This window comes from Pocillopora damicornis, chromosome 6 (assembly GCF_964200805.1).
Source record: "Pocillopora damicornis chromosome 6, jaPocDami1.2, whole genome shotgun sequence".
NCBI classification, from domain to species: Eukaryota; Metazoa; Cnidaria; class Anthozoa; order Scleractinia; family Pocilloporidae; genus Pocillopora; species Pocillopora damicornis.
Window position 1 is genome coordinate 3,800,001 of NC_142675.1, and position 25,742 is coordinate 3,825,742.

Sequence of the window (25,742 nt, forward strand, 5' to 3'; positions counted from 1 at the left end):
CAGCTGTTCTCAGTTTCTCAGCAGGAGTTAACTATTGTATTCCAGCACTATTAATTTCCAGCCCCACACAGCTGTTCTCAGTTTATCAGCAGGATTTACTGTTGTATTCCAGCACTGTTAATTTCCAGCTCCACACAGCTGTTCTGAGATTACTAGCAAGGAATAAATATTCTCTTCCAGTCCTTACTTGTATTTTCAGTTGCATACTATTCTTCCCACATTTCTTAATAAATGAACCTATATTTAGTGGACACTTCTATATCACAGACACTGGAGAAGGTTCTCAGAGAAGTTACCTTTGATACTTTTATAACTATAAAAGTAATAGCTTTCACTGCAATTTAAAGAGATTTAATTTTTGAAATACAGTTAACTTCTCCACTAACCCCACAACACCTGTGCAAAGCATGTCAATTACAAATAACAAATATGGAGAGTTGCAAATTACTTTCAATACTTTATAACCCAAATAACGAAACAGTATTGGCAAGAAAGATAGCCAAATGAACAGTAGTATCGAATTAGAGCTTAGAGCAATTAAACGACATGAATGGCTGCTACACCCCATTCTTTTTTCCCAGGTCTACATGAACTAGATTTTGAGCACAGAATGCAATACCTCACCAAACATCTGCTATGATGACTCACTTAAAAGTGTGCATGATTATCACCTCTTGCTGAGATAGCACACTTCACTTCAATGTTTTTATAATACTACACATATGGGGGCTTTGGTAAGATTGTGGAAAGGAGGGACAACGTTTGAGCAGCTGGGAGGGACCAAAATGACAGTGTGACAGCCATTCATTCCCACTTGGATGGCAAAGTCTGGGGAACCTTCCCCAGGAAATTTAAAAGTTCAGATGTCCAAAAGGGTCCATTTTAGGCCACTATTTCCCAAGTTGGCTAAAAATTATAGCTGCTACGAGGGTGAGTATTGACACTGAATTAATGAATAGAGTACCTTTTATGTAACTAACTATATAAACATTATACATAGCAATGTTGTCTCTGTGATGATGTCTGTGTGGTCTTGTTTGATATTTACTTTTGCCTTGCTCAAAAAATGAGATTGTGCTGAGGACGACATTAGATTTTGGGGTACAGTGCTGTGATTTCTAACACAGTATCTTTAATGCAATTACTGATGGCAAAGGAGTTAATCAGTACTTCAATGATAAATGTAGAGCATGGCAATTAATGAAACGATCAATGTCTAATCATGAACTAGCTCTTTGTCAGTGACAAGTTCACAAAATTAATATCGGTGAAGGTTACTTCATACAACAATTACTGTAAACCACCATACCAAAAAACATGGTGACTGGTACATTCAACCAGAACTCTTTGTGCAAGAAAATACTGGAACCACTCATAAAAACAAGCAGTAAAGGTCTGAAAAATTTAAACCTTGCATACATAATGTTGTTGTTTTGTGAAATATTGCTTTCGACGAGTGCCTTAGCCTAAGAGTAATAGTAAAATGCACAGGTGCCATATTTGTCTGTGAGTGGATTGAATCTATTAGGTGAACACCAGAAAAAATAGTAATATTGATACAAATAGGCTGAGGGTTTAGTATAGGTATGCTGTGGTTTAGTTTTATCCTTAGTTTAATTCTTTTACTTTTAATAGAGGCCAAATTGATAGTGACACATCATCTCATCATAACTTAGGCTAGGAGCTAAATTTTATCTTTCTTTTACACAAAATGCATTTTTCATTCATATCATTAACAAAACCAAAGGAAAATGATGTTTATACCAAGGACAAAAATTAAGCACAACATATACCTTTTTATAACTAGTGCATAATTCGCCAAGAAAATGTTTAGAATAGAGCTTACCACCTCATCAGCACTTTTGTTTTCTTTGCTTTGCCGCTGGTTCTCATCCATGCCTGTATGAATGATATTTAGTAAGGGTGAAAGGATTGGTATTTTCTTAGCAAAGATAGTTGCAGAGAGTTTCTCCACTAATATACAGATCGCCAAATGCTCACAATGAATGCCAACAAGACCAAGTTCTTGCTAACACATGTAGGAGCAATAATTGCTAATAGTAGGCAATAGTCTGTATTGAATTAAGTATTCATTTCTGCATGAATTAGTGTTTATTTCATTTTAATGTTTGTGACACATAGCTGAAAAAGTATGGATAATGTGGTAACATATAACATACATATTATTATCATATTCCTTATAATTTGGTACAGGGGACTTTACTCTAAATTGATCAAAATAAAGAAAGTGGCATATGTCAGCCACTGATTTAAATAGCAAAGCACTAATTATTAAGTGAAGAGTAATTTTGCTGCAATTCTGTCCCTTCTGGGTGAGCAAAGAGAATGATCTAATATATTGTAACCCAACTGTTACTTGTTGGAGAGCATTGGGAGACAGCACCCTATCCTTTATGAAAGAGACCAGATCTTCATCATACGAGTTAGCAGTTTGTGAGTTAACCTCCCAGGATATGTGATATTTGACATCAACCATACCAGAGGTTGAATTTTTGCGTAGTCCCATACATTTACAATGAATACATGTCTTCCACTGTATCCATAATAGCCATCATTGTAGGCACAATGAGATGGAGAAAATCACATATTTTTGGGCATTGAAACACCGAGATCTGCCCTGTTTTTCAATTATGTAACATCTAGTTTTACATGTCCCACGCAAAATAAAAAAATCAGCCCTCGACACTGAAGGATTCAATGAATCCAAGTTAGTAGTTACTCGCACGCTTCGCCATGCTGTCACATGAAATCTACAGTATTAAGCCCAAAACTTGAACGTGATCTTAAAAGAATGGTTGTAATATTTGAATTTAACAAAATACTAGCATAGAATGCAACCGAAACCTTACCTTCCTTTAGTAGTTCCGACAAAAAAGCACAACTTCGATCACCAGCGCACTCCAAACCAATAAGGGAAGCTACGAGGCAATGTCAAATTCTCGTCTTCCTAACCTCTCCAACGTATCGAAGAAAATTTCACTGATACTTCGCGCTTAAAAACGCAACAAGAATGTTAATCTTTCAACAATCCGAAGTGTCCCAAAAGGCATCAAGGATAAGCCCATGAAACAAGAATAGCCCATGAAATTCTCAAACTTCGAGCGCGGAAAACTTAACGATAGTCTCACAATTTTGCATTGCATCCCTCCCCTAGTTGGGAAGTGACACGCAGAAGACACGTTCACAACGCACTTTGATTGGAAGAAATAAAACCGCATTCTATTGGTTATTAGGTGTGAGGACATAACTACAACGGAAGACACAACTGCAACGCTACACACATTGACTCAGGCAGGTCTTGAACCCAGACCTCTGGACCCAGAGTCCAGTACACTGAACATAGGCAACAATATATCTCTAACTGTTGTTAGTAAATGGCAATGTTCATCACTGACCAAAAAAAACATGGTGCTCTCCTAAGATCACACTCCTTTCTTATTAAAGATAGGACCACATAACACTAATAAACACTAATAGTATGTTGTTTTGGTGAGAAAGAAATTAAAAAATTCCTTAAAAACCCAAGAGCGGCAAAGTTGATCATTTGATGATGATCCATTGTTACCCAGTAATATAAGCAAAAATTATTCTTTATCTTTTAATAGAGAGAGATGGGTTTGTGATTTACATGTGTGTCAATCAATGAAGTTTTGGTCAAAGGATACTAGTTTCATGCAACTGCCATCAAAAATTGGGAATTGCAAAATTTATGCCAATTTCTGCCTTGCGAAAAAATAGGCAATCAGACAATAGACCATAGAGATTCAGAATCTTGCTCTTGACACAATTGCTGATTTGATGGTAAATATCCCCTTTGAGAATGTACCTAAAACAATCACTTTTTTTGGCAAGCAATGCAGTATTGTGCAATAAGAGGAAAAGTGTTACAAAGGTTTCTTCCTTGGTCCTTGTAGGTATATTTACTGACAACAAAAATTCAATCACTGCCGTTTTCATTGTGGGAATGAAAAAAAAACATCAATATTTTGTTTCTCGGCTGATTCCAGGAAAGTTACCTCCTCGATAAAACATTATTTGTACACAACATTGATGCTGAAATTCTCAATGCCCTAAGTATGCAAGTTGAAGTTAGCAGTAACAAATATCATCTGTTGTAAGGCAGCTTGATTAGCTTTCATATGGAGAGAATCCACATTAAACTTACGCGCTATCAAAGGAAGATCGATAACATCTTCCACAAGATAAACATTCAATTTAATCTCACGGGAACTACAAAACTATATCTGTGTTATTTGAGGATCGAAATCCAAACTGTTTCATATTTTGATTACTATTTTCCGGGTATAATAAATTTTCCGTCGATTCTGACATCCAAAGTCTGTTGTTTGTTGCCCATCAAAGCCTGAAAATTTTCCGGACATTTGTCCGATGATGAGCATGTTTCCGTACGGCGTCTCATGTTCTAAGACTGAGAAGATATTTACTCTAACATGCTTACATCCAACCAAGAAAATCCAGCCAAATTCAGCAACATGGAAACAAATAACGAAGTCAACCTCAAAAACTGGTGAATATATACATATCAAGCATTACAATTCCCAATGGATTCGAAAATATGAACCTGTTTCCAACAAACGGGAAGTGCTGACCGAAGCACTATTAGCTACGAGGTTTAACATTGTCTAAAGACACAATTTCCTCGCGGGTAGTTACAGAAATAGAGGTAAACGTTATATGGTAAATCAATTACTTTACCTTGACGAGAATCGTCAGCTTAGCAACGTCAAATAAGTCTCTCGAAGTATAGTTCAACCGCATCCAACCCGCAACAAATGTAAACAAAATAGATTAACCGAGGAAGACTAGAAACAAGTTTCTAGTCTTTATATTCCAATATCCCAATAAATTAATTTTAAAATAACTTAATTTGATTTGCGAGTCGATAGCACTTAAGAGATGTTATTGAACAGGAAATGTACGTTTTTGTCTACCTCATACGTTAAGAAAACAGGCTAAGGAGTAATTCTTTATTCCTTCTTATTAGTGTTAAAAGTCATATTAAATAATAAAGAAAAGTTTTATATTCAGAGCTCTCGCTTGTTATTGTAGACGCTTGGACTTCTACACCGATCGAAGCTTCAACATCCTCCCCGGGTAACTCAGGGGCATTTTCCAAAAAGGGTCTTACCGGGGAGGGGAGTTTGAACCTTGCTTGGGTGGGGTGGGAAATTTGAACCGGAAGTGTCAAGTCTTATCAGTGGAATCAGTACACGTGTCTTAATTTTTAATGAGGACGAGTTTAAAGGTGAAGAGTCCGTAGAATGATTCTATTTAATTCATCTTTTAAAGCAGATATCATGTGAATATCAATATCATCGTCGATTTATATTACGCTCCTGTACACTCTCTTTTATTTTTTTCTTTAATATCGTGGGGTAATTCTTATGAGTTCAATCTCCATCCCGTATTTCTTCTTCAAAAACGTGTAATTCGTATTATTACTTTCTCCTCATTCTTTAAACATATCAGCCCTTTCTTTAAATCCTTAGTAAACATGAAATTTTTCGATCATGTCTAATTTATTTTAACAGATTCTATGTAAAAATTCCATAAACACCACCTTACCTCCGTTTTCTCCCACTTTCTCACTCCTGTCAAGAGTATTTATAGCTACATCGCCAGACTGGCTTCCTAACTTCTTTTGCTCTTCCAAAGTCTCGCACTTTTAATGAATATCTCATGTTCGGCAGCCTATCTATTCAAAAAGAAACTAGAGAATTTCTATTTTAACATTTATCCTATCGTCGACTGCGCCCGTGGACAATATGAAGCGAATCCTGTGTTCTGATTGGCTAGCCGAACGGGCAAGATGGGTCTATCTCGCCCGTTGGGGATTGGTCGCGTTGATCGCGCGAAAGAAAATCAAAGTGCTCTGTGAGCAAACTCGTGAATTGACACATGATTTTTTAGATTATGTTTAATGTTATCTGGTTTAGGGAATTTTGTGGTTGATTGTCATATCTAGAGTACGAGCAATAGTTCAGTGTTCGCTAATGTAGCAAAGAAACAAAGTAACGTTGGGATAAGAAGGCATTACAATTGAAATGATCATGCTATTACATTTGACAAGGTGGATGATGTCATGTGTTTTAAACGTCTATCATTTTTGTTTCTGGTTCAAAAGAAAAGGTTGGAAGTAAATGTGGGTGAAAAGTGAAATTTACTGTCTTTCGTTGTAAATATTAGAAAATCAAGGCAATACTGTCTTAATGAAAACATTAACGATTCCCTCTTTATCAAATGAGACAAACGGGAACGAGTTTTGAGTGATATAACTAAGCCAAGCCTGCCACCGTCATTTTGGATCTCCGCCTGGGTAGATTTAGGTCACGTGCTAGGCAACGTATGATCAATAACAAGATAGAATTTCATTTCAGGCCTATTTATCAATTTTGTGGTGTGTAACTTTCGCATTTTAGTACGTTGTTTGTATGTTGAATCGTCAAATTGTCTTGAAACTTAAAAGAAAATTGTTCTTTAAAAATTCACTGAAAATCGGTAGCTAAAATTGTTTGTTTAGATGTTATCTGATTTTCGTGTTAACTTGTTATTTCGTCAGTCGCCGGCATCTTTTGTTGCTTCTCACAGGAAAAACACACGCGACGAAACGTAATGATCAATTTTGTCCTCAATCTCACGCTATAACAGAAAAAGCTTTTGAACATCTGTAAACTCCGAGCGCTTCGCAGTAAGTGATATTTTCAATGAATCTTCGGATTGTTTTCAAGTTCAAGGACTATAAATTACAATTTTATGAAAAACGAAGGTTGTTCTGTTATTTCAGTGTGAATCCTTGCATGCCTGCCAGTCGCTGGCGCCGCTTGTTGAAACTAAAACGAAAAAAAAAACTCTATTAAGATTATCATTGGCTTCTTTTTAACCCCACCACTATTCTTAGCAACAAAGGTAGCCATTTCGTCTGTTTATTGCTCGCCAAAAACTATAAAATGCACTCAAAAGCCTAAAATCTAAAAAAAGTTTACAGGAATCGACCAATCGAGCGAGCGAGCGAGCGAGCGAATGCTATTCCCCACATCGTATCTATAACTCGCTCTTGCGCATGCGCGCAATTCACGAGTTAAAAATTGTGTGGAGCAAACTTACCAAGTTTGTAATTCTTGGACAATATCGGCCATAAAGTCGCAAAAAGCGGCAGAAGACAAACTAAAGAAAATATAACAACTCTTGTGGGTACTATACTGTATTACAAACGCAGTTGGCTTGTTTTTTCCCGGCTCTCAAACTAAAATAAACAAGTTATTCATTGATTTTTAACAGAGCGAAACCTTTCTTCCATCCTTTATTGAACAAACTTGTTCAGTCAAGATGGCTGGATATTAACCTCATTCTCTTTTTGCGTTTTTATGGATCACGACTTCGTCTCAGTCCTGAAAAACGCGAAAAAAAAAAGAACTCGGCCAATATCCAGCCATCTTGGCCGAACAAGTTTGGTCAATAACGCATATCATATATTGGTACCACTATACTGGAATATCATATCGCAATGTAGTCCTGAGGCAAATCCGAGCGTTCTGATTGGTATTTACTTGGTCCGTATTTTCCCATACCTCGCTTCCTTAAGCCGTACTTGGTAATAAAATTTGCGCGCTTTGAATAAATATGTGTATTCATTTCCGTAAAATGTATTTGGGCCATATTTTCATGGTGAATTTGCCTCGGATTGAAATAGCGCATTTGTTCAAGACAGTTTTGTGGGACAGAAAACAAGGACGGGCGAGCATCAGCAAAACTACAAATACTACATTTCGATACATTGAATACGAAGATATAGAAAAAAAGAATTCACTTAAGCTTTAGATACCTGCAACATGATGTGTGCTGGTGATCAAAAGGAACATTTCTGAGACGAAAACGGGGAGCAATACATCGGAGTTGTAGATTTCAGGTTTCATTTTTGATCAGTAACCGTGCGACTTTAGAATCACTTTAGGTTCCTTTTGTCATAAAAGAATTTTGCAATTTATGAAAAAGAGGTAGGCTGTTAAGCTCTGTATCATATGATAGCCATCTTTAGCACCTTTCACACACCACAAATCCCTCTCCCCCACCTTAAGGGATCGCACTCTCATGTTAGAAGAGCGGTGTTGCTCGTAAAAATTATCTAATCATGTCATATTCAGTTTTTACAGTAAATTTGGCGCGCATTTACGTCTATGGTACAGCATGAAAATTCTCCGCAAAAAAAGAGATGGTTTTCCGTCTTGTCACCAGCTCACGACAAAGAAAAACATCCTGAGTCCCCATGACGAATCAAATCTTAGGCCTATGCATTCCGTGCTGCATAGAAGCGTAGATTCCGACGGAGGAGTTGTCCGAAGGAACTAGGATTTATTAGAAGGGAAGGGCTGAAAATATTGCGTTGTCTTGTAGTATTTTCACTAGACCCTTATCGTGTATAACTTCTAAAATGCTGTTGTGTAATTAAAGTGAAGGAAGTTGTTCTAACAAGAGAATCTTTTAAAGACTTGACCTTCCGATTAGCAACAATTGGCGGATTAGGATATATTTGCACCAGGTTATTGTTGCCTGAAATAAGGTGCCAGTGTTTCATAAGAATCTTTTTGACATTCTGGTTAGCAGGGTTGAAAGTCCTAACGAACGGGAAAATCTTTTTAGACGATTTCGGTTTGTTTCTCATAGCCGTGTTGCGTGATGAGAACTGGGCATCGGCAAACACCTTTTGGACGAGGTCCTGAGGGTAGCTTCGTTTTATAAGGCGAGATAAGTAAGGCGAGATGTAAATTATTTCTTCCTTAGTTCAAAAGATTCTTTGACCGAGTTTGTTCTCAGTAAGCGTAGTGCCTCTCATTTTACAAAACCCTTCTTAACAGTTTAGCCCCTAAGAGTGACTAGTATCTAATTTCTCATTACAATATTACCCTTTAGTCACGCACTAAGGTCATGAGAATTATGGAAATGATCAACAACCTCAGAAGCTCTGGATCATTAAGCTAATTCTCCTTTGTCAGCACCTTAGGAAATGTATAGAGAACAGTGTGGAGAGTATGCATACTGCGTTAGTTTCGACGTTCTATTTTTATATCCTTTTATTTTATCGTTTATGATTAACTCGATTGATTACGTAAAGTTGTAGTGTTAACATTTGATCACGTTTTCCAGTAGCCGTAGCTATTATAATACACGTGTACTTATCAGGTTACGAGTTTCTTGCGAAAGTCACATGCTATCGTTGTACAACGAGTTTACATCTTCGCTATTTAAGAGCAAGCTATCTCGCTATTGTCGCTATCATTGGGTTATCAAGCTAGGAGCTAAACCAAAGTAAGTCTTTTTTTTAATTACTTGTTATAATTGTCGCATGATTTCGTTACTCTGTTTACATCGGTTTCTATTAGATAAAGGCTTAGTTGATTTCATTGTTGTTATGCACAATCGATATACGGTACAATGTAAGTTACATAGGTTTATATTTAATTTCCTTTTAGTTCGAACCACATCACATCAAATTGTATCACGCTATTGTTGTGCTTTAAAGCCATCGCTACGTATCTTCGCTACCGTCGATTATCGTAAGAATAAATTTGTAAGTTGGTTGGAAAACTTTGTTATACGTCTGTTGTTTGTGCGTTCGTTTTATGCTCCTGGTCACTCGCTATCGTGTGACTCCACTAAAGTCACATACTGATGTTAGGGTGTAAATGGTTAACACTGAGAAGGTGGCGTGAAGATAACTGTGTGTATCTTGGAACGTTTTTGTTGTCCATGAATATGACTGCAAAAGCTACCGTCGTAGCTACAGTATCGAGAAAAACAATTTTTTTTTGATGACTGTTCATTCGTGAATCTAAAGGTGGCGCGGAATGAGTTAGCAAACTTAATGAAGTTGTTGATTTCGGTTTCTGGAATGGTCCGCGCATAAAAAATGTGATCAATGTATCTTTTCCAAAGAAATGGTTTCTGTGGGCTTGTAGCTGGTTTGTAGCTGTTTCTCAATAAGAGCCATGAATATGACTGCAAAAGCTACCGTCAATTTTTTTCCCAAAGCTATTGCGAATTCTTTAATTCCTTCTTCCTTCCTTTAAACCCTCCATACAAGAACAAAAAAGAATTTCTTTGTTTTTGCGCGCCGTGTCTCCATGTAGGCAATTGTGTTCCGCAGGTTGTTGAAACTCGCTTCCGTCTTAAGACGCTTAGGGACCGGTCATTATTTATCGCCTGGGGGGGTCGGAGTATTTTTGTTGTCACATCGGAGCATTTACCTGATCCCCCCGTAGAGTATCTAGTTTTTTAGAGATCCCCCCTTATCGGTAGTGGAAAGTTTCATGATCCCCCCCCTTTTCTCCCAGCCACTGCGTGTTTGAAACAGAGCTGGCACGCAATTTGAAAGCGGTAGTGGCCAGAATGAACGAAGAGAATAGCAGTAATGGTGCTGAAAAAGGGTCAAGTTCGGGCGAGGATTCAGATGAATCTGACGAGGAGACTGTGCAAGAGCCAGTGGAGAGGGCTGCCGAAGATTCTGACACGGAAGCGGAACAAGATACAGCCTCACCAAAATAAACACTTTTTTATTTGTTGTTTTCATTCGGCCGCGGATTAAAATAATGAAAGTTTATGATTTTAGATTACGATTCTCTATAAAACAAACTGAAACGTTATGAAACAATTTTGAGCAATTGTAAGTATTCCATTCTCAAAATCTTGATTACCTTTCTAATTTAGATCGTGCCTGAATAAAAACGTGTATGTTAGACTACGATAGTGATTCTTTTTTACAAAATGGAGGGTCTGTAAAAGGGTTTGGGTTTTGTGTCTGGGCTAGAATAGAGTTTATATAATACAAAATACAACTGAACGTGGTCTTGAATATATGGTTGGGGGTTTAGAGTCCCAGCGGCAAATCCTACCAAAGTATTTACAAATGCAATCACCCGGGGTCCCGGCGCGACCTAAAATTCCTTTTTTTTCGGTCTGATCCCCCCCATTATCCTTGTCAATTACGGCTGATCCCCCCTAAAGGTCTTCAAAAAACCATGTGATCATCCCCTAAATACTCCGACCCCCCCCAGGCGATAAATAATGACCGGTCCCTTAGGAGTTGGTTTTTACAAAGGCATGTCGTGGTCGTTTGGTAGCTCTTAGTACTTCTTGGAAGCTAGTTTTTAATTCTGCACTAGCTCGTTTAGGGCGTGCCTTCACAATGGAACGTTTGGAGGCTGACTGTTTTTCTGGGGAGATTTAATTGGCGAGATCAGCAGCGTTTGGCTGTCTCTTATTTTAGCGAGTATAGCACTCACTTTTCTGTCTCCAATAGTGGCCATGAGGTTCTTAGAAGAACTGTTAAAGATAGCAAAACCGGTTTCGAAAAACGGACAGTGGCTTCCTCTGTCTGTTGCTTTGTAGGTGCTCGTGTGAATGTGAGCAAGCCAGTGAAGGGGGAGAGGGAACCTTTAACGGAAGCAGGTCTCGTAAAGGAATAGTATCAAAAGCTTTCTTACGTTATTGCAAACTTACTCAGTGTTAAGTTCACCGTTTTGGTAAAACGCCAAACATACCACCTCAATTAAAAAAAAAACCATAAATTTGTCCGTTTAATCTGTTCCCATCACCATTTTGCGTCTTTGTCGAGCGGCACTAACAGAGCTGACTCGAAATATTAATTTGTGGAACCAAAGATTAAATGTCCAATCTGTGAACTAATCTGAGTTCGGATACACCACGGCAACTTACTCCAAAAAGGTTAAAACGCGTGGTGCATGCTACATAAGCTGGGTTCTCAAGTGGGAAATTTAACCTCCTAATCTATCTCTCGATCCAGCTTCCTACATGTAATTCGTCTGGAACTTAACTTAACAAAGCTGAACAACTTAAACGAGGATGAAAAATTTTTGAAATGATCGGTACAGTGTAATGGCGGACAGTTAAAACGAAAAATTGTTGCTAATTGAAAAAAAAAAAAAAAAAGAAAACCATCTCTTTTTTGGCAGTACTTAGAAGGGTGTAATTTCATCAAAAATTAAATCAGAATCGGGTGAACGGGAAGACATTTTCCTCTTTTTTCTTACCTCGAGTAACTTTAACTAAACGTTCTTGTCCGAAAGCTTCCTTAGATCCACAGTTGCCTCTCGGAAGATTACCCTCCACCCCTCCCCCGACCCCAAGTCTTACTTGTCACCACTCGAGTGGTCTACACACACAAACCAAGTACAGTAAACAATGTCGCCAGTAAAAAAAAAAACCTTTATTACAAAATATTTGCGGTTCTATTTACATTAAGCGTTGTTTTTCACTCTGGTGATTAAAAATACTTCGTCTACCTGGTAAGTCTCTTTGACCCAAAATTAAGATTTGACTTGCAACTATTTATTTTGTTTAAATATAAAAATCTACTAAAAATTGATGAAACTATAAAAGATTTGGAAGAACCTCAAAAGACAGGTTTAAAGCTGGTCGGTGTCTCTGAGTTATAGCTTTAAGAATTGCACGATATTTGGAACTAAAAAACGAAGGCAGATTTAGTGTGGTTAACTTAAAGCTTGAATGCTTTAAAGCTCTACATAGACTGGCAACACTGGTATCAGTGGTAAAAGTATTCCCCAGATTTAGTGTGGTTAGCTTACAGCTTGGATGCTGTAAAGCTTCAAATAGAATGGCAATACCGGTATCAGTAATGCAATTCTGCGTTAGAGTTAGCGTGTTTAGCTTACAGCTTGGATGCTGTAAAGCTTCACATAGATGGACAACACCGATATCAGTCATAGCACGAATCCCCAGATTTATTGAGGTTAGGTTACAGCTTGGATGCTGTAAAGCTTCACATAGACTGGCAACACTGGTATCAGTGATAGAACCACCCTGCAGATTTAGTGTGGTTAGCTTACAGCTTGGATGCTGTAAAGCTTCACACAGACTGGCCACACTGGTATCAGTGATAAAACCACCCTGCAGATTTAGTGTGGTTAGCTTACAGCTTGGATGCTGTAAAGCTTCACACAGACTGGCCACATCGGTATCAGTGATAGAACCACCCTGCGGATTTAGTGTGGTTAGCTTACAGCTTGGATGCTGTAAAGCTTCACACAGACTGGCCACACCGGTATCAGTGATAGAACCACCCTGCAGATTTAGTGTGGTTAGCTTACAGCTTGGATGCTGTAAAGCTTCACATAGACTGGCCACACCGGTATCAGTGATAGAACCACCCTGCAGATTTAGTGTGGTTAGCTTACAGCTTGGATGCTGTAAAGCTTCACATAGACTGGCCACACCGGTATCAGTGATAGAACCACCCTGCAGATTTAGTGTGGTTAGCTTACAGCTTGGATGCTGTAGAGCTTCACATAGACTGGCCACACCGGTATCAGTGATAGAACCACCCTGCAGATTTAGTGTGGTTAGCTTACAGCTTGGATGCTGTAAAGCTTCACACAGACTGGCCACACCGGTATCAGTGATAGAACCACCCTGCAGATTTAGTGTGGTTAGCTTACAGCTTGGATCCTGTAAAGCTTCACATAGACTGGCCACACCGGTATTAGTGATATTAGTGGTCACTAGACTTAATGTGGTTAACTTCCTTACTACTAATCTATTAATAACATCAACACATTCATCAGTCAAGTCAATGTAGACTAAGTTCAGTTCACACACAAGACAGTGTTCATTGTTCAGTGAATTACAGACTCGTTGTATTCCAGACAGTGTTAGCTGTGATTCGCTAAGTTCTAACTCCTCAACTGTGACGAACTCATCAGAACATTTGTGTTGTGCCTCTCCAGCTTCCTCTTTATTTAGTTCACTGATAATGTCCAACACAAATGATACTCCAATGCAGTCCACATCAGAAAAATCCTTAAAAGCCATGACGCCGTCTAAATTACGAAAGGCTTGCGGATTATTCCTGATGAATTTTTTGGCAAATTCTTTGTTTTGATACTCATTCAGACACCTCATTTGAAGATTACGATGCATAAAGAATGAATCTAATAATTTTTCCATCAGTTTCTCGTTTCCTTCATTTGACAACACACCAGCCATGAATTGGAAAACCATTTCAGAGCATGGTTTGTATGGAACACAATTTTCCTTAACAAACCAACGAGCAGCCAAGAATTCTTGGACGGTTAGATGTGTGAAGCTAAAGTGCTTCGTGGTTGTAATCAGTGCAGTCCTGAAAGGCTGACCACAGTAAAGAAGACCGCTACCTTTCAGTTTGTTGACTTCTTCCAGCTCAAACTCACCTTCCATCTCCTTTTCATCAAAAGTTACCTTTTCTGCAAGCAGCAGTTTAGCCGCTAGTTCTGATAATTTGTCTAATGTGTTCTTGATGACAGAAGGGGGCTTGAATTGCTCAGGAATTTCTTTCTGTCTGTATTCTGACTCGGCGCAATGCTTAAGTTCAAAGATATCAACAAGTTTGGTGTAAATGTCGGTTGTTGAGACAGGAAGGTCATCAGGATTTTCTGATTCAGCAAGGGTGTACTCCATCTCGAAGCACAACAGATAACAGAGCATAGGAATATGAGCAAAACTGACAAGGTTCTCATTGTCCGTGACATGTTTAATTACAGCGTTCTTCATATTTTCGTTGTTCTTGAAGTATTTCTCAATGTACTCTTTCACTTGTTCTGACGAAAATCCCGCAATTTCCACGTATCGTTTAAAACGGATTCCTCCCATCTTGTCCGATTCATCAGGCCGCGAGGTAATCATGACGATAGTCTCTTTCAAGATTTTTCCTTTGATGAGTTTTGAACATAATGCGGCCACCGGTATTTTACGTCTAGCGTCATTGGGATGCTGTTCTTCTAAGTTTCCAGCGATGTAATCTTGCTGTGAATACTCATCATAGCCGTCGAGGATGATCATAACTTCCTTGGGATGCTTTAAAATGTACTCAAATGTAGAGTCATCAATGTTACATTTGTCATCCAGAGCCGAACAACAATTTAAGATTTCTCTTAAAGTCACACAGTTATTTTCAAGCAAATTCAATTGACGGAAAGTAAGCAAATACACAAACTTTAAATTGGGGATTTCGGTGTTTTCTCGTGCTTGAAATGATTCGTTGTTGGCCCAATCGCGAATCACCTTCTGGCAAAACAGGGATTTCCCAATCCCTGCTTTTCCAACGACAAGAATAGAATTAGCACTCTCCTGATCATCAATCACGCCAAGAAATATTTCACTAGCGTGCTTGACTGGGGTACCGCTGACTTTTCCGTAGTACTCAAGCTCTTCACTTCTTGAATAACATGTCTCGTCATTGTTACTCCTGATCAGGGCTTTTCTTCCATGTTGTATGAGAAGATTAGTGAATATTTCGTCTGTCTTCGCGTTGGAAATCGTGCGAGAGGCAAGCAGTTTGGGTTGGAACTCCGTTTGGCCAATAATTGAAGACTTTAAAGCTGAAGTATAGGCACTTACGGCTGAAATTTAAAAAAAGGAACATACTTAATAAATAATATGAACACAAGGATAGTAGTTTAAGTACTTTCTCTCTTGCTCCAATGGGTTTAACTGTTTTTAGGGCAGCTCAATTAACACACAGGATCTTAAGACAAAGATTTTAGGCTATATTGGTCTAACTCTTATCGATGAAAAAAGTATAACAAACTAAAGGCACATTAATACCACAAATAGTTGTACACCTTGGAAGCCTGGTCTTGAATGTAAATTTCAAAGTCGAGTGTCTAACAGAGAAACAATTCCAGTATTGGATATCAGAGCCCCAACTCATGGACCCTATAATAGTTAAAAATCGGTGGTGGTTTGGGGAGGAAGGCCCCCCCCCCCTCCAAGAGGTCCTTGCCCTACCCCCATCAGATCCACCTGTCTGACACCCAAATTCTTGAAACAACAGGATCACATATTACTATCTAATATGAAGCATTTAACAATTACTTTTCTAGACAGAAGTCTTGGCCTATTGTGGTTTCAGATTAAAAAAAAAAAGCCTGTGTTTTCTAAACAAAAATTGACCCCCTTCTCTCAAAAAAAAATCCTGGATCAACATTTGATTACAATATCTGATTATGAGAGTTAAAATAGTGACATATAAGTTCACTGTTTATCATTATCATTCACATGTTCACTATTATTACACTCATCAAAACATGTTGGACTTACCTTGAGAGGGTAATTCATTGGCACCTAAATGAATTAATAAACAAAAAAGTAATGTTGTCTCTTTAAACCAATTTACTTAAGAAATTTACTTGAAATCTGATTTATTCATCTCAAACTAATAACATGTCAGGTTCCATAAAAGGTTAAAAAATAAAAAAACCATAAACATGTGTGCTGGCATTTATCACTTCCCCATCCATTCCAATAGTTTCAACATCAAAATACAATCGCACATGCAGTATTGGATAAATCAATTTTTTTAGTTTAAAAACAATTTGATTTGTCGCCTATTGGCCCAAGAACTAAAATTTAAAATAACTTCAAATCACTTTGGCAGATGTCATTAGCCTCTGAATTCTCCATAGTTTGGTGGTGTTACATAAACCAAGCTAACTATAGAATACAGACCAGTTCACCAGGCTCATGGAGTGAATTGTTATTCATCATTACATCACTCAATTAAACTACAAGTTTTTTTCTCCCACCACTCCCATGAGTGACCAAGACAGAATTTCTCCTTACTATATCTATACAATATCATGCAGACAAGTGATGAGAATAAAGAAAAATAATAATTATGGGATTACTAGTTGATCTGATACCACATTCTCCAAACTAACATAATGAGAATCATTTGGCAGACAGTAAGGAGAATTATTAACAAGATCTTTGGAGTTAAAGGGTAAAGAGGCCTTGTTTAAGCTACTGGAATGTTCACTCAAAATATGGGTGACTTAATTTCCTATTTGTGAACAATCACTAAATAAATCATCTTGATTTATAATCCATAAAAGAATATGCTGTGGGAACTTAGATCTAAGTCAGACCTATCCTTGTAAAAAGACAAGATTGAGACAGGAAGCAATACCTGCATTAAAGTGAGGCCAATCTTGGAATATGACTGGATCATTCAAAATGTTGGCCACAACAGATGCTACCATCACACAGGCAATTTGTTTCCATTTCTTACATGGAGACTGTGTTTCATCTGCAAAGTCTTTGATGCCTTTGACTACCACCCATTCTGTCTTAAAATCATGGGCTGCTGCATACACTCCTGAAAAACAAAACAAATAAACACCCATGTCTGTTAACTACATATTATAAGCTTATTTTCTTTGCATCCTTAAAATACATGCAATTGTTCAATCAAAGCTCACAAAGATTCACACTCTAGCTGCTTGTAAACATGCACATTACAGAAAGACATAAGTTGGAACAGAAACCTACTTGTTTTCAACCAGTAATTTAAAAAAATTTACACTGAGACTGTAAAATTATTCTTCAGGCTTCGTCTTGTTTCATAAGTAACTTTCAACATTTCTCAAATGACAAACTTTTGTCAGTAAGAGTTAACCCTTTCACACCTAAGATCTATTTAGTAATTCTCTTTAACCCTTAAACTCCCAAGATCTTATTGTCAATTCTCCCTTCTACCTGCTACACATTTCCTTGTAAATTGGTTACAAGAATATGATGTTTGATCAAGGTAATAACTCGTAACTGATGAGTTTCAGTATTCTCACCACCTGTTTGCTGGATAATGTATGGATATTATAGGGAGAAGTTACATGTTAATCACTCCTAGGATTTAAAGGGTTAAATTGTATCTCATAAAAATTCCTATGATGTTAGTTAGGAGAATTTAGTTTTGGATCAACCAATAATCCCCTAATTCACACTTTTTTATTTTCCCATTACTTGTCTGCTTGTTATCATATTGATACTGTAAGGAGAAATTCTGTCTTGGTCACTCATGGGAGTTTCAGGGTTAACAGGGACTGTGATACTATTCCTCAACTCTCAAACTATTTAAAAAAATACTTTCTACAATTTTCATGCAACAAATTTTAAAAAAATTCATGACATCCTGATGGAGCACATTCAATTTAGTTATCCAGAAGAAGTCTTAGTCACCTTCACCTGCCAAACATCAAATCACTTTAAATACACAATATATAATTCCTGGAAACTGGGCATGTTATATGGTATAAGCTATTTCTTGTACCAGCAGAGACAATACCAGAGAAGTGGTTTTCAAAACACTTTTGCTACATGTGCAAAAATTCTTGGCTTATCAATTATTTGAATTATTATGATTCTCACCTCCACCTTCCATTTCAACTGCAATTGCTTCAGGATGTTGACCAATTATATCTTTCTTTCCTTCTGAGATACTCAGAACCACTCCATCACAGTGCACTTTGGCAGCATATTCATCAGCATTTTGTAAAGGTGCCTTCCACCCATCAGCCACATGTTTGATCAGGTTACCAATATCTCTGCTGGGGGGAGTTTTGAGTGCAGCTGTTATCAGCTTTGCTGAAACAACCACATCTCCTAACTTGACCTTTTTGCTGTTCAAACCACTGCAGGCACCGACAGAAAAAATAGCCTTGTGTCTCAGTAGTAAGATGGCATCTTTTGAAACAGACAAGGAACCCCCAGGAACATCAGGACCTTTGGAGCACCTCATCAATGCAATTTTCATTTTCTTTCCTTGATCATCACCCATGCACCCAAAGTACACATAGCCAGAACTGATGTGGTAACTCTTAAAGGGTTCCTTCAGGTAAGCAAAGCAACTTAAGAACTCACAGTCCTCCGCTGTTAATAAAAGAATATCAACAGGAAGTTCAACATTGCTCCAAGCAAATGAGGTTTCAGGAAGATCACTCATCAATGGAAGTGTAACATTGAGCTCTGGTGGGCTTGCATTGCTATTCTGTGCTGACATATTTTCCCCTGGCATCATGACTGCTTCTGGAAAAGAAGAATGTAGTTTTTAATATTTTTTTTGTTTCCATTCATTTATTAAAACTTAGTGGCTGATCCAAATGAAAATCAAAAGACTGCAGTGAAGAAAAAGAAAAGAAAACAAGTTATGAATAATAATTAAGTCAATGCATCCTTGACCCTGCATAAAACATTTTAAGTCAACACTAACTGATTAAACAGTACAAAATTAGACAGGTATACTTGAAGAAAAAAAACACCTCTGAGTGCTCCCCTTTTTTCTCTGAGTTTGCATTGGTGGTATCATTCACTGAGTAACATCATCTTTCACTCAAATAATCAGGATTAAAATCTATCATCTTCAGTACAAAATTATACCTCAGCCATGAATTTTTCATATAATAATATTCATTCACATCATCAAAAAAAAAAAATTCACAAAACTTCATTTTGATATACAGTGTACATAATATTATGACTTTCCAAACAAAAATTTTGGAAGTAATTCCTTTTATTTCATGATCCACTATATCTAACATTGTTGATACAACATAGAACGTTTAAACCTTAAAATCAACAAAAGTAAAGTGCACAAACCTTCCTTCCCTGAACTTTGTTCGTATATCTCAATGGAACCCTCAGGGTCATTTTCCCACCTGGCCTTTTTTATCATTTCATCTTCATGTGACTTGTCTGTGATGCAGTCTTCATCCTTCAACCACTCTCTGAAAAGCTCCTGGTAGTCCTTTTGAGTATCAGCATCCATACAATCAATTTTAAGATCATTAATAATGTCCTGATAGCGGACCCCACCAATACGCTGAAAGGTGTCTTTGATGTCATTCCAGTAGGAAATGAAGGTTGGATCATCAACTGAACCACTGGAAACATGGCTGTAAACCCTGTCTCTGAGGATCTTGATGTGAGTGATGTCAGCTGCTGGAGTGGTGTCTGTTACCAGAGAAAGGTCATTCTGGCCAGAGGCAGGGAGAGTCAGACCCCAGATATTCCTCAGAAGAAATACCAGTAGGGACGTGTCAAAGTCCCTTGAGCAAACTGAAGATTTGAAAGCAGGATACAGTTTTCGCCACTGGGAGGTACTCAGGACTCTCTTCTTTCGCAGTGTTTGCAATTTTGCATGATTTTTGGGATCATTCAGAACTGTGTGAAGATTTCCTGGTGGACATATTCTGTCAAAGATCTCCCTCAGCACACATGATCCAACATCAACAAGAAGGCAACAGAGCCAAGCATAATTAGAGGTCTCTTTGGTAGAAGGATGTGATGGGGTGGCAGAAGCCATGAAAACAAGTCCTCTGTAAAGAAATGCTTATAATTAATACATGGACAGCAACATTTAAAGAGTACACTTTGAAACCATTACTTTGTTATAACTTTAATTGCAACACCAGAATATTACAGCCCTCAAAAAATGAGTTAAATATCACACAACAGATCAATAAAATAAGTTTGATGCATCTTCCATTTAACCCTTTAACCTCTAAGAGCTGTGATTGGCTTCTAATTTCTCCTTACAGTATCAACCTTGAATCAAATGTATGGGTCACAAGAATAAAGGAGATCATCAAAAAGTTAAAAAGTTCCTGATTCTCACCTCACACTTTATCTATTTTCTCATATTCAATATATATAGTACAAGATATTCCTTTGACTTGTAGATAGCAGATGCTAATCCAGGCAGGGCAATTTTTTGTTTACAAAATAATAGGGTTACTGTCAATGAAATCAGGTGCCTTCCAGAAAAATCATCCTAATCGTACTACTATTAAAGATCATGGCTAGTTTAATCAAAGATGAAGTCAAACGGTACACAGAAAACTTTCATGCGCTATATTACACATGTGATTAGATTGCAACAGAAACCTCAGAAAAAATACATCACAGTAAAGCTTATAAAGTAAAGATAATATAAACAGCAAAATTTTTCACAGTTTTTGTTTTGGTAGGCACATGTAAGCACTTAAACACAACATTGATGGTGTTTGCTTTACTGAATTCCAGGCCTCCACTTTACCCCAGACCTCAAAACAAACTGGACAGTACTACTCAGCAGATTACAAGCTGTGATTGGCTTCTAATTTCTCCTTACAGTATCACTCTTAAATCAAAAGTAATGGGTCACAAGAATTAAGGAGAGCATCAAAATTTAAAAAGTTTCTGAATTTCTCATGTCACACTTTATCTATTTTCTCACATTCAATATACAAAATATTCCTTTGACTTGCAGATAGCAGATGCTAATCCAGGCAGGGCAATTTTTTACTTAAGATTGCTGTTAACAAAATAGGGTGCCTTCCAGGCTAACAAGGTCCTGAGAGAATCTATTGTGAAGTTGGACAATAGTAAATATTACATGCGTCAATGCAGTCATGCTACTGACCAATGAAACACAACATGAAAGCCCCTGGCAGGCCTCCTGACAAAGAGCTCCTTTAAAATTTCCAAGAAAGGTCATTTCATGAAAAGGAAACGTAAATTAAACATAATTCAAACATCATCAAGCAAGCCGGGGCCATGGAAAATGAACAACTTAAATTTCTTTGGCTTGAGCTCTCTTTACCAACTTCTAGTTGACTGTTTTAGGCTGTTTGATGGAGCCTCTTATTACTCAACATTTTGTGAAATGTGCTAGAGATTCCCAGTGAATATGCAGTGCAAGATGTGATGTAAACAGTATATGCAAATTGAGATACTGGATGAAAGCCTGCAGAAAACATCAACACTCTGCTGGAGGCCTTTTCGTTTATGACACCTTTTGTTCTACAGGACAGGTTTCCTAAAAACATTCTTTCAGCCGTGTCTTGCCTCCTTTCTAAGATTTTTGTTTGGCAAATTAAGCTTTTAAGTGGTTAAAACTAGTTTCTCTGACTAACTTAATAGAAAAAATGAGATTTTGAACATTTCAAGCAGATTTTATTGACAGTAAATAAGAAAATATTTCATAAAAAAGATTAAAAGATACACAAGAAGAAAAAGGAAAATGAAAGACATTCATTGTAAAAGATAAAAAGTTGTTGAGTATCTAAGTGCACTAAAGATATTGCACAACAGCAAGTTTAATTTATTTCAATCTTACAGTGTTTGAATTTAACCATTATCTCATCAGGCTCCATAGAAGAATTTTCAGTCCCTAGAATATTGAGACCACCATTTTTGTTTCCTTTTTGAAGGATTTCTTTGACAAATTTTTCTATTCATTTGGCATCTCTTTCCAGATTTTGACACCTGGAGTATGTAATCCTAAAGAGTTGAGATGTTGATGAGTAAGTATAGGTGTAATTGTTTAATGTTCTCGCAAAAATTTTCATGATGTTAGATGGTGGTGCTCTATTGTTATGAAGATCAAGCTTTAATTTACATAAAGCTTCCCAATAGAGGAAGGCAATAGGTAAAATTTTTGCATTTATAAATAAGGAGAGAGCATGTTCTTTTCTGTCAGGAAAGTAGATTAAACACAATACTTGCTCTTGGAGACCAATTTTGTTTACAGTATATTTTTTGGATGCATTGCCCCAAGCAGTGAGTTAATAGTTATATTAGGTAAAATTAAGGATTTATAGATATTTATGAGGACAGATGATGGAACAAAGTATCCCAGCTTAGCAATCATTTGTATAGTCTTTCTTAATTTAGCAATAACACAGTCAATGTAGTTTTTCCAAGAAAGATTTTCATCAATTATACACTTATAAAATAATAAATGTAGCTCTCATGTTCTAAACTGACTCTTCTATTTGTTTCACTATCAAATATACTTCTTTGACAAATTCTCCTTGTCTGTTCCATAGGAAATGTAAAGAGAACAGTGTGGAGAATATGAAAACCAATGTCTTAGCTTGGTGTTAAGGGTTAAAAGTCAAATGGAGTAGGGGGAACCCACACAATTCCACAACACTCATACTACACAACCTCCCTTTGCTACCTTCAAGACTGAGATTATCACCTGCATAATTATTAGCCTTCAAATGGGATGCAGCAGGCATCACTATCCTTAGGGGAAATGGGGGCATACTACCCCCCGAAAATTACGAAAAAGAATATGAAGTTGCTATGGAATACATTAGTCTAAGGGAGCATTTCCACTGCTGGAAAGACTTTGAAGCATGTCAAAGGGAACAAGGAGTAAATTATATTTAAAAGGATAATTAATTTCAAATTATTTAACGGAAGCTGTGGTTTGCAATAAGAAACATTAGTTTCCGCTTGAGAACATAAAATTAAATTTGTTTTCATGAGACTCAGTCACTCAATGTGAAAGACTTGAGAGCTTTGACTAGTGCTTTTAAGTGGGGCAGCTTATAAGCTGAGCAGTTTTCAATGTTTTTGGAGTAGAGGTACATGCATCACTTGTTCCCTTCGTTCAAAATTAAGGAGTGTATCATGTTAATCACAGCAAGCCAGCAGTAAACTAGAAAATTGATTTTCAACAACTACTTTGAAAACATATTTCCAGTTTGGAAACACAAATGAATTCGGCCACAACAGTATTTTGATCGATTTTCATCCCACAGGAACTGAAAAACTGTTCAATGTTTTGCTAGCATTAATTGAAGTAAAATTCATGGCATCAGGCATCCGCGATCTGATGGGCCACCAACCAAAGCTGATGCCCTTCAAAAAGTTGACTGTTATTTTCGGGATTTCAGTCAGAGCATGTTTTTACAAGTTACGAGAGACAGAGGAGATACAGTATTATATATAATAATGAATGTAAAAACATTATGCGTTGGTCTCACCACAAATAAGCAAATAATTGACGCATACGAAGATGTCTCAAAAAAACATGCAGAAGGTGCTGACCGAAGCACTAATCCACAAGTTTAAACCATTTGCCTTTTAAAACACATATTTTTCAGCTGGAAGTCGAGCGAATTCAGCCAGATTCGACAAAATGATAACAAACAAGTGAATAAACATCAAAAACTACCGAATAAAGCGATGTCAATAATAACTATGAGCTCCAATTCGAAAAATACGACCATCTCTTTCACTAACAAGCAGAAGGTGCTGACAGAAGCACTAATCCACGAGTCAAAGCCATTTGTCTTTTAAAATATATATTTTATAGCTACCAGCCGAGCGAATCAAGCCAAATTCGACAAAATGATAACAAATAAGTGAATCATCATCAAAAACTACTAAATATAGTGACATCAAGGGTAACTATAAGCTCCAATTCGAAAAATGCGAGCATCTCTTAAACAAACAGGAAGTGCTGACCGAGGAACTAAGCTACGCGGTTGAGACAAGTCCCTCTCCAACAATAGCATGCCTCAAGTTAAAAAGTACGTATATGGTAAACAAATGACTTTACCTTGGCGCTAAGAAACGTCAAACAAGTCTTTCAAAATAGAGATCAACCACATCCTACCCGCACCTAAACCATGTTGAAAACTTCTGTATGAATGGTCTTCGGGCTTTTGCCTGATGCGAGAAGGATAACCGAGGAAGACTAGAAACGAGTTTCCGGGAGATGCAAGACGAGTTGGCTTTTCTGTCAGATAAGAAGTATCTAACATTCTGTGCACGGCTTCCATCATCCGGTGGCAAGTCAAAAAAGATCTTGATCCAGAAACCCGAAAGCGATAGAGGTAAGGAGGACAGGCGCAGCTTAAAATTGTCTCCAATGTCTTCTAAAAATGTCGTTCAGAATACATGACACTTTCAAAGCGGCGTGTCCGTCTTAACTTTGAGAAATACGATTGTCCTTTATATGGTGTGCAGTTTATCAAACGCACAAACTTGCCTTTGAAAATCGTGTCATCAGAAGCAGGCAGTGACGAGGACAGTTTTTAATTGGAAAAAGATCTTTTAGCTTCTGAATCTCTCGAACAAAGTATCCCATTTTTTTTCGTTCTCCACTTGCGGATTCACAATCCTTTACAATAACAGAGAGTTACGTTCAGATTAAGAACCAGGAGTCATGTGAGACTGATCGAAATCGCCGTGTCTAATCCTTGCTTTGGAGTTAACAAAATGTTTTCATATATATCCATTTCACTCCCACGATCTCAATATTAATTCTCCTCCCTCTCTGTCATACATTACCTATAGCGTTAGTTTTGAGAATTTGGTGTTAAATCAAACAATATCCCCCAGTTGATTTTTCCCTGATTCTCATCCCCTGTCTGCTTAACAATGTAATGATATTGCAAGGAGAAATTACTTATTGGTCACTCTTGGGAGTGAAAGGGATATTCACAGTTATTTATTCATCACCTCTCGGGTTTATTTGGAACCAACATAATAACCAGCTCCCAGTTGGCTTGTCAGCTCAGTTGGTAGAGCACTGCACCGGTATCGCAGAGGTCATGGGTTCAAATCCCGTACATGTCTGAATTTTTTTCAAGCCTTCTTTTCACTACTGCTCAAAACATTAGTGGAGGTGCACGTGAAATGATCAGTAATCTTAATGGATCGTTTGGCTCCCGAGATAATTTTTATGTCTGCCTACATTTATTAGTATACTGCTGCCAGTGTTATTAGGTTATGAAATTAAATAATAAAAAAAAACGGGGCCAGCAATCACTTCAGTTCATGATCAAAAGCGATATTGCATTTGGCTAATTTATAATTCTCTTTTCATAGGGTAGTGACGAGAGGTGGGTGGTCGGAGAGGGAAAGGGGGGTGGGGTGGGAGGAGAATAAAATGACAATGCTATTTCTTTTCATATAAGAAGTATGAATGGCACATCTAACAGAAGAACTTGACAGGTGGGAGGGGAGGCATGAAAGTAGTGGGGAGGGGGTTTGGGAGAGGAGAATCAAACAGAGAATGCTATTTCTTTTCATATAAGAAGTATGAATGGCACCTCTAACAGAAGAACTTGTCAGAT

General features: G+C 37.5%; 2 protein-coding genes and 1 pseudogene across 6 annotated transcripts in view; all 3 read right to left on the reverse strand.

Moving 5' to 3' along the window:
- Positions 1 to 3,302, reverse strand: part of LOC149043494 (uncharacterized) — a 6,721-nt gene extending 3,419 nt beyond the window's left edge. Inside the window, exons 1-2 of one of the 4 annotated variants that reach the window (XM_089210285.1) lie at positions 2,871 to 3,302; positions 1,850 to 1,899 (exon numbers count right to left, since the gene is read on the reverse strand). The gene's annotated coding sequence lies outside the window, so the exon portion shown is untranslated. Of the gene's footprint in view, positions 1 to 1,846; positions 2,829 to 2,870 lie in introns of those variants that run through there. The other 3 variants (XM_089210283.1, XM_089210286.1, XM_089210284.1) reach the window with 3 other exon arrangements.
- LOC149043492 (uncharacterized) overlaps positions 1 to 4,925 on the reverse strand; it is a 26,113-nt pseudogene extending 21,188 nt beyond the window's left edge. The window contains exon 1 of the transcript XR_016187882.1: positions 4,738 to 4,925. The product of XR_016187882.1 is annotated as an uncharacterized LOC149043492 (transcript). The remainder of the gene's footprint in view (positions 1 to 4,737) is intronic.
- A 7,315-nt stretch (positions 4,926 to 12,240) lies between these two features.
- Positions 12,241 to 24,337, reverse strand: LOC149043495 (uncharacterized). The gene is made up of 6 exons (XM_089210224.1): positions 24,221 to 24,337; positions 19,483 to 20,201; positions 18,256 to 18,912; positions 17,018 to 17,206; positions 16,150 to 16,173; positions 12,241 to 15,449 (listed from the first exon to the last, which is right to left on the reverse strand). The coding sequence occupies exons 2-6, from the start codon at positions 20,186 to 20,188 to the stop codon at positions 12,427 to 12,429; spliced, it is 4,599 nt and encodes a 1,532-aa protein (XP_089066350.1). The 5' UTR covers positions 20,189 to 20,201; positions 24,221 to 24,337; the 3' UTR covers positions 12,241 to 12,426.
- Between the last annotated feature and the right edge of the window lie 1,405 nt (positions 24,338 to 25,742).

Bases quoted from the DNA above. Each gene is read 5' to 3' on its own strand.
- LOC149043495 (XM_089210224.1), bottom strand. From the start codon at position 20,188: ATGGCTTCTGCCACCCCATCACATCCTTCTACCAAAGAGACCTCTAAT. The intron at 17,207-18,255 runs GTGAGAATCATA...TTTGTTTTTCAG, and splicing joins AGTTGAAATGGAAGGTGGAG to GAGTGTATGCAGCAGCCCAT. The intron at 16,174-17,017 runs GTATTGCTTCCT...TAATTCATTTAG, and splicing joins TTGGCCTCACTTTAATGCAG to GTGCCAATGAATTACCCTCT.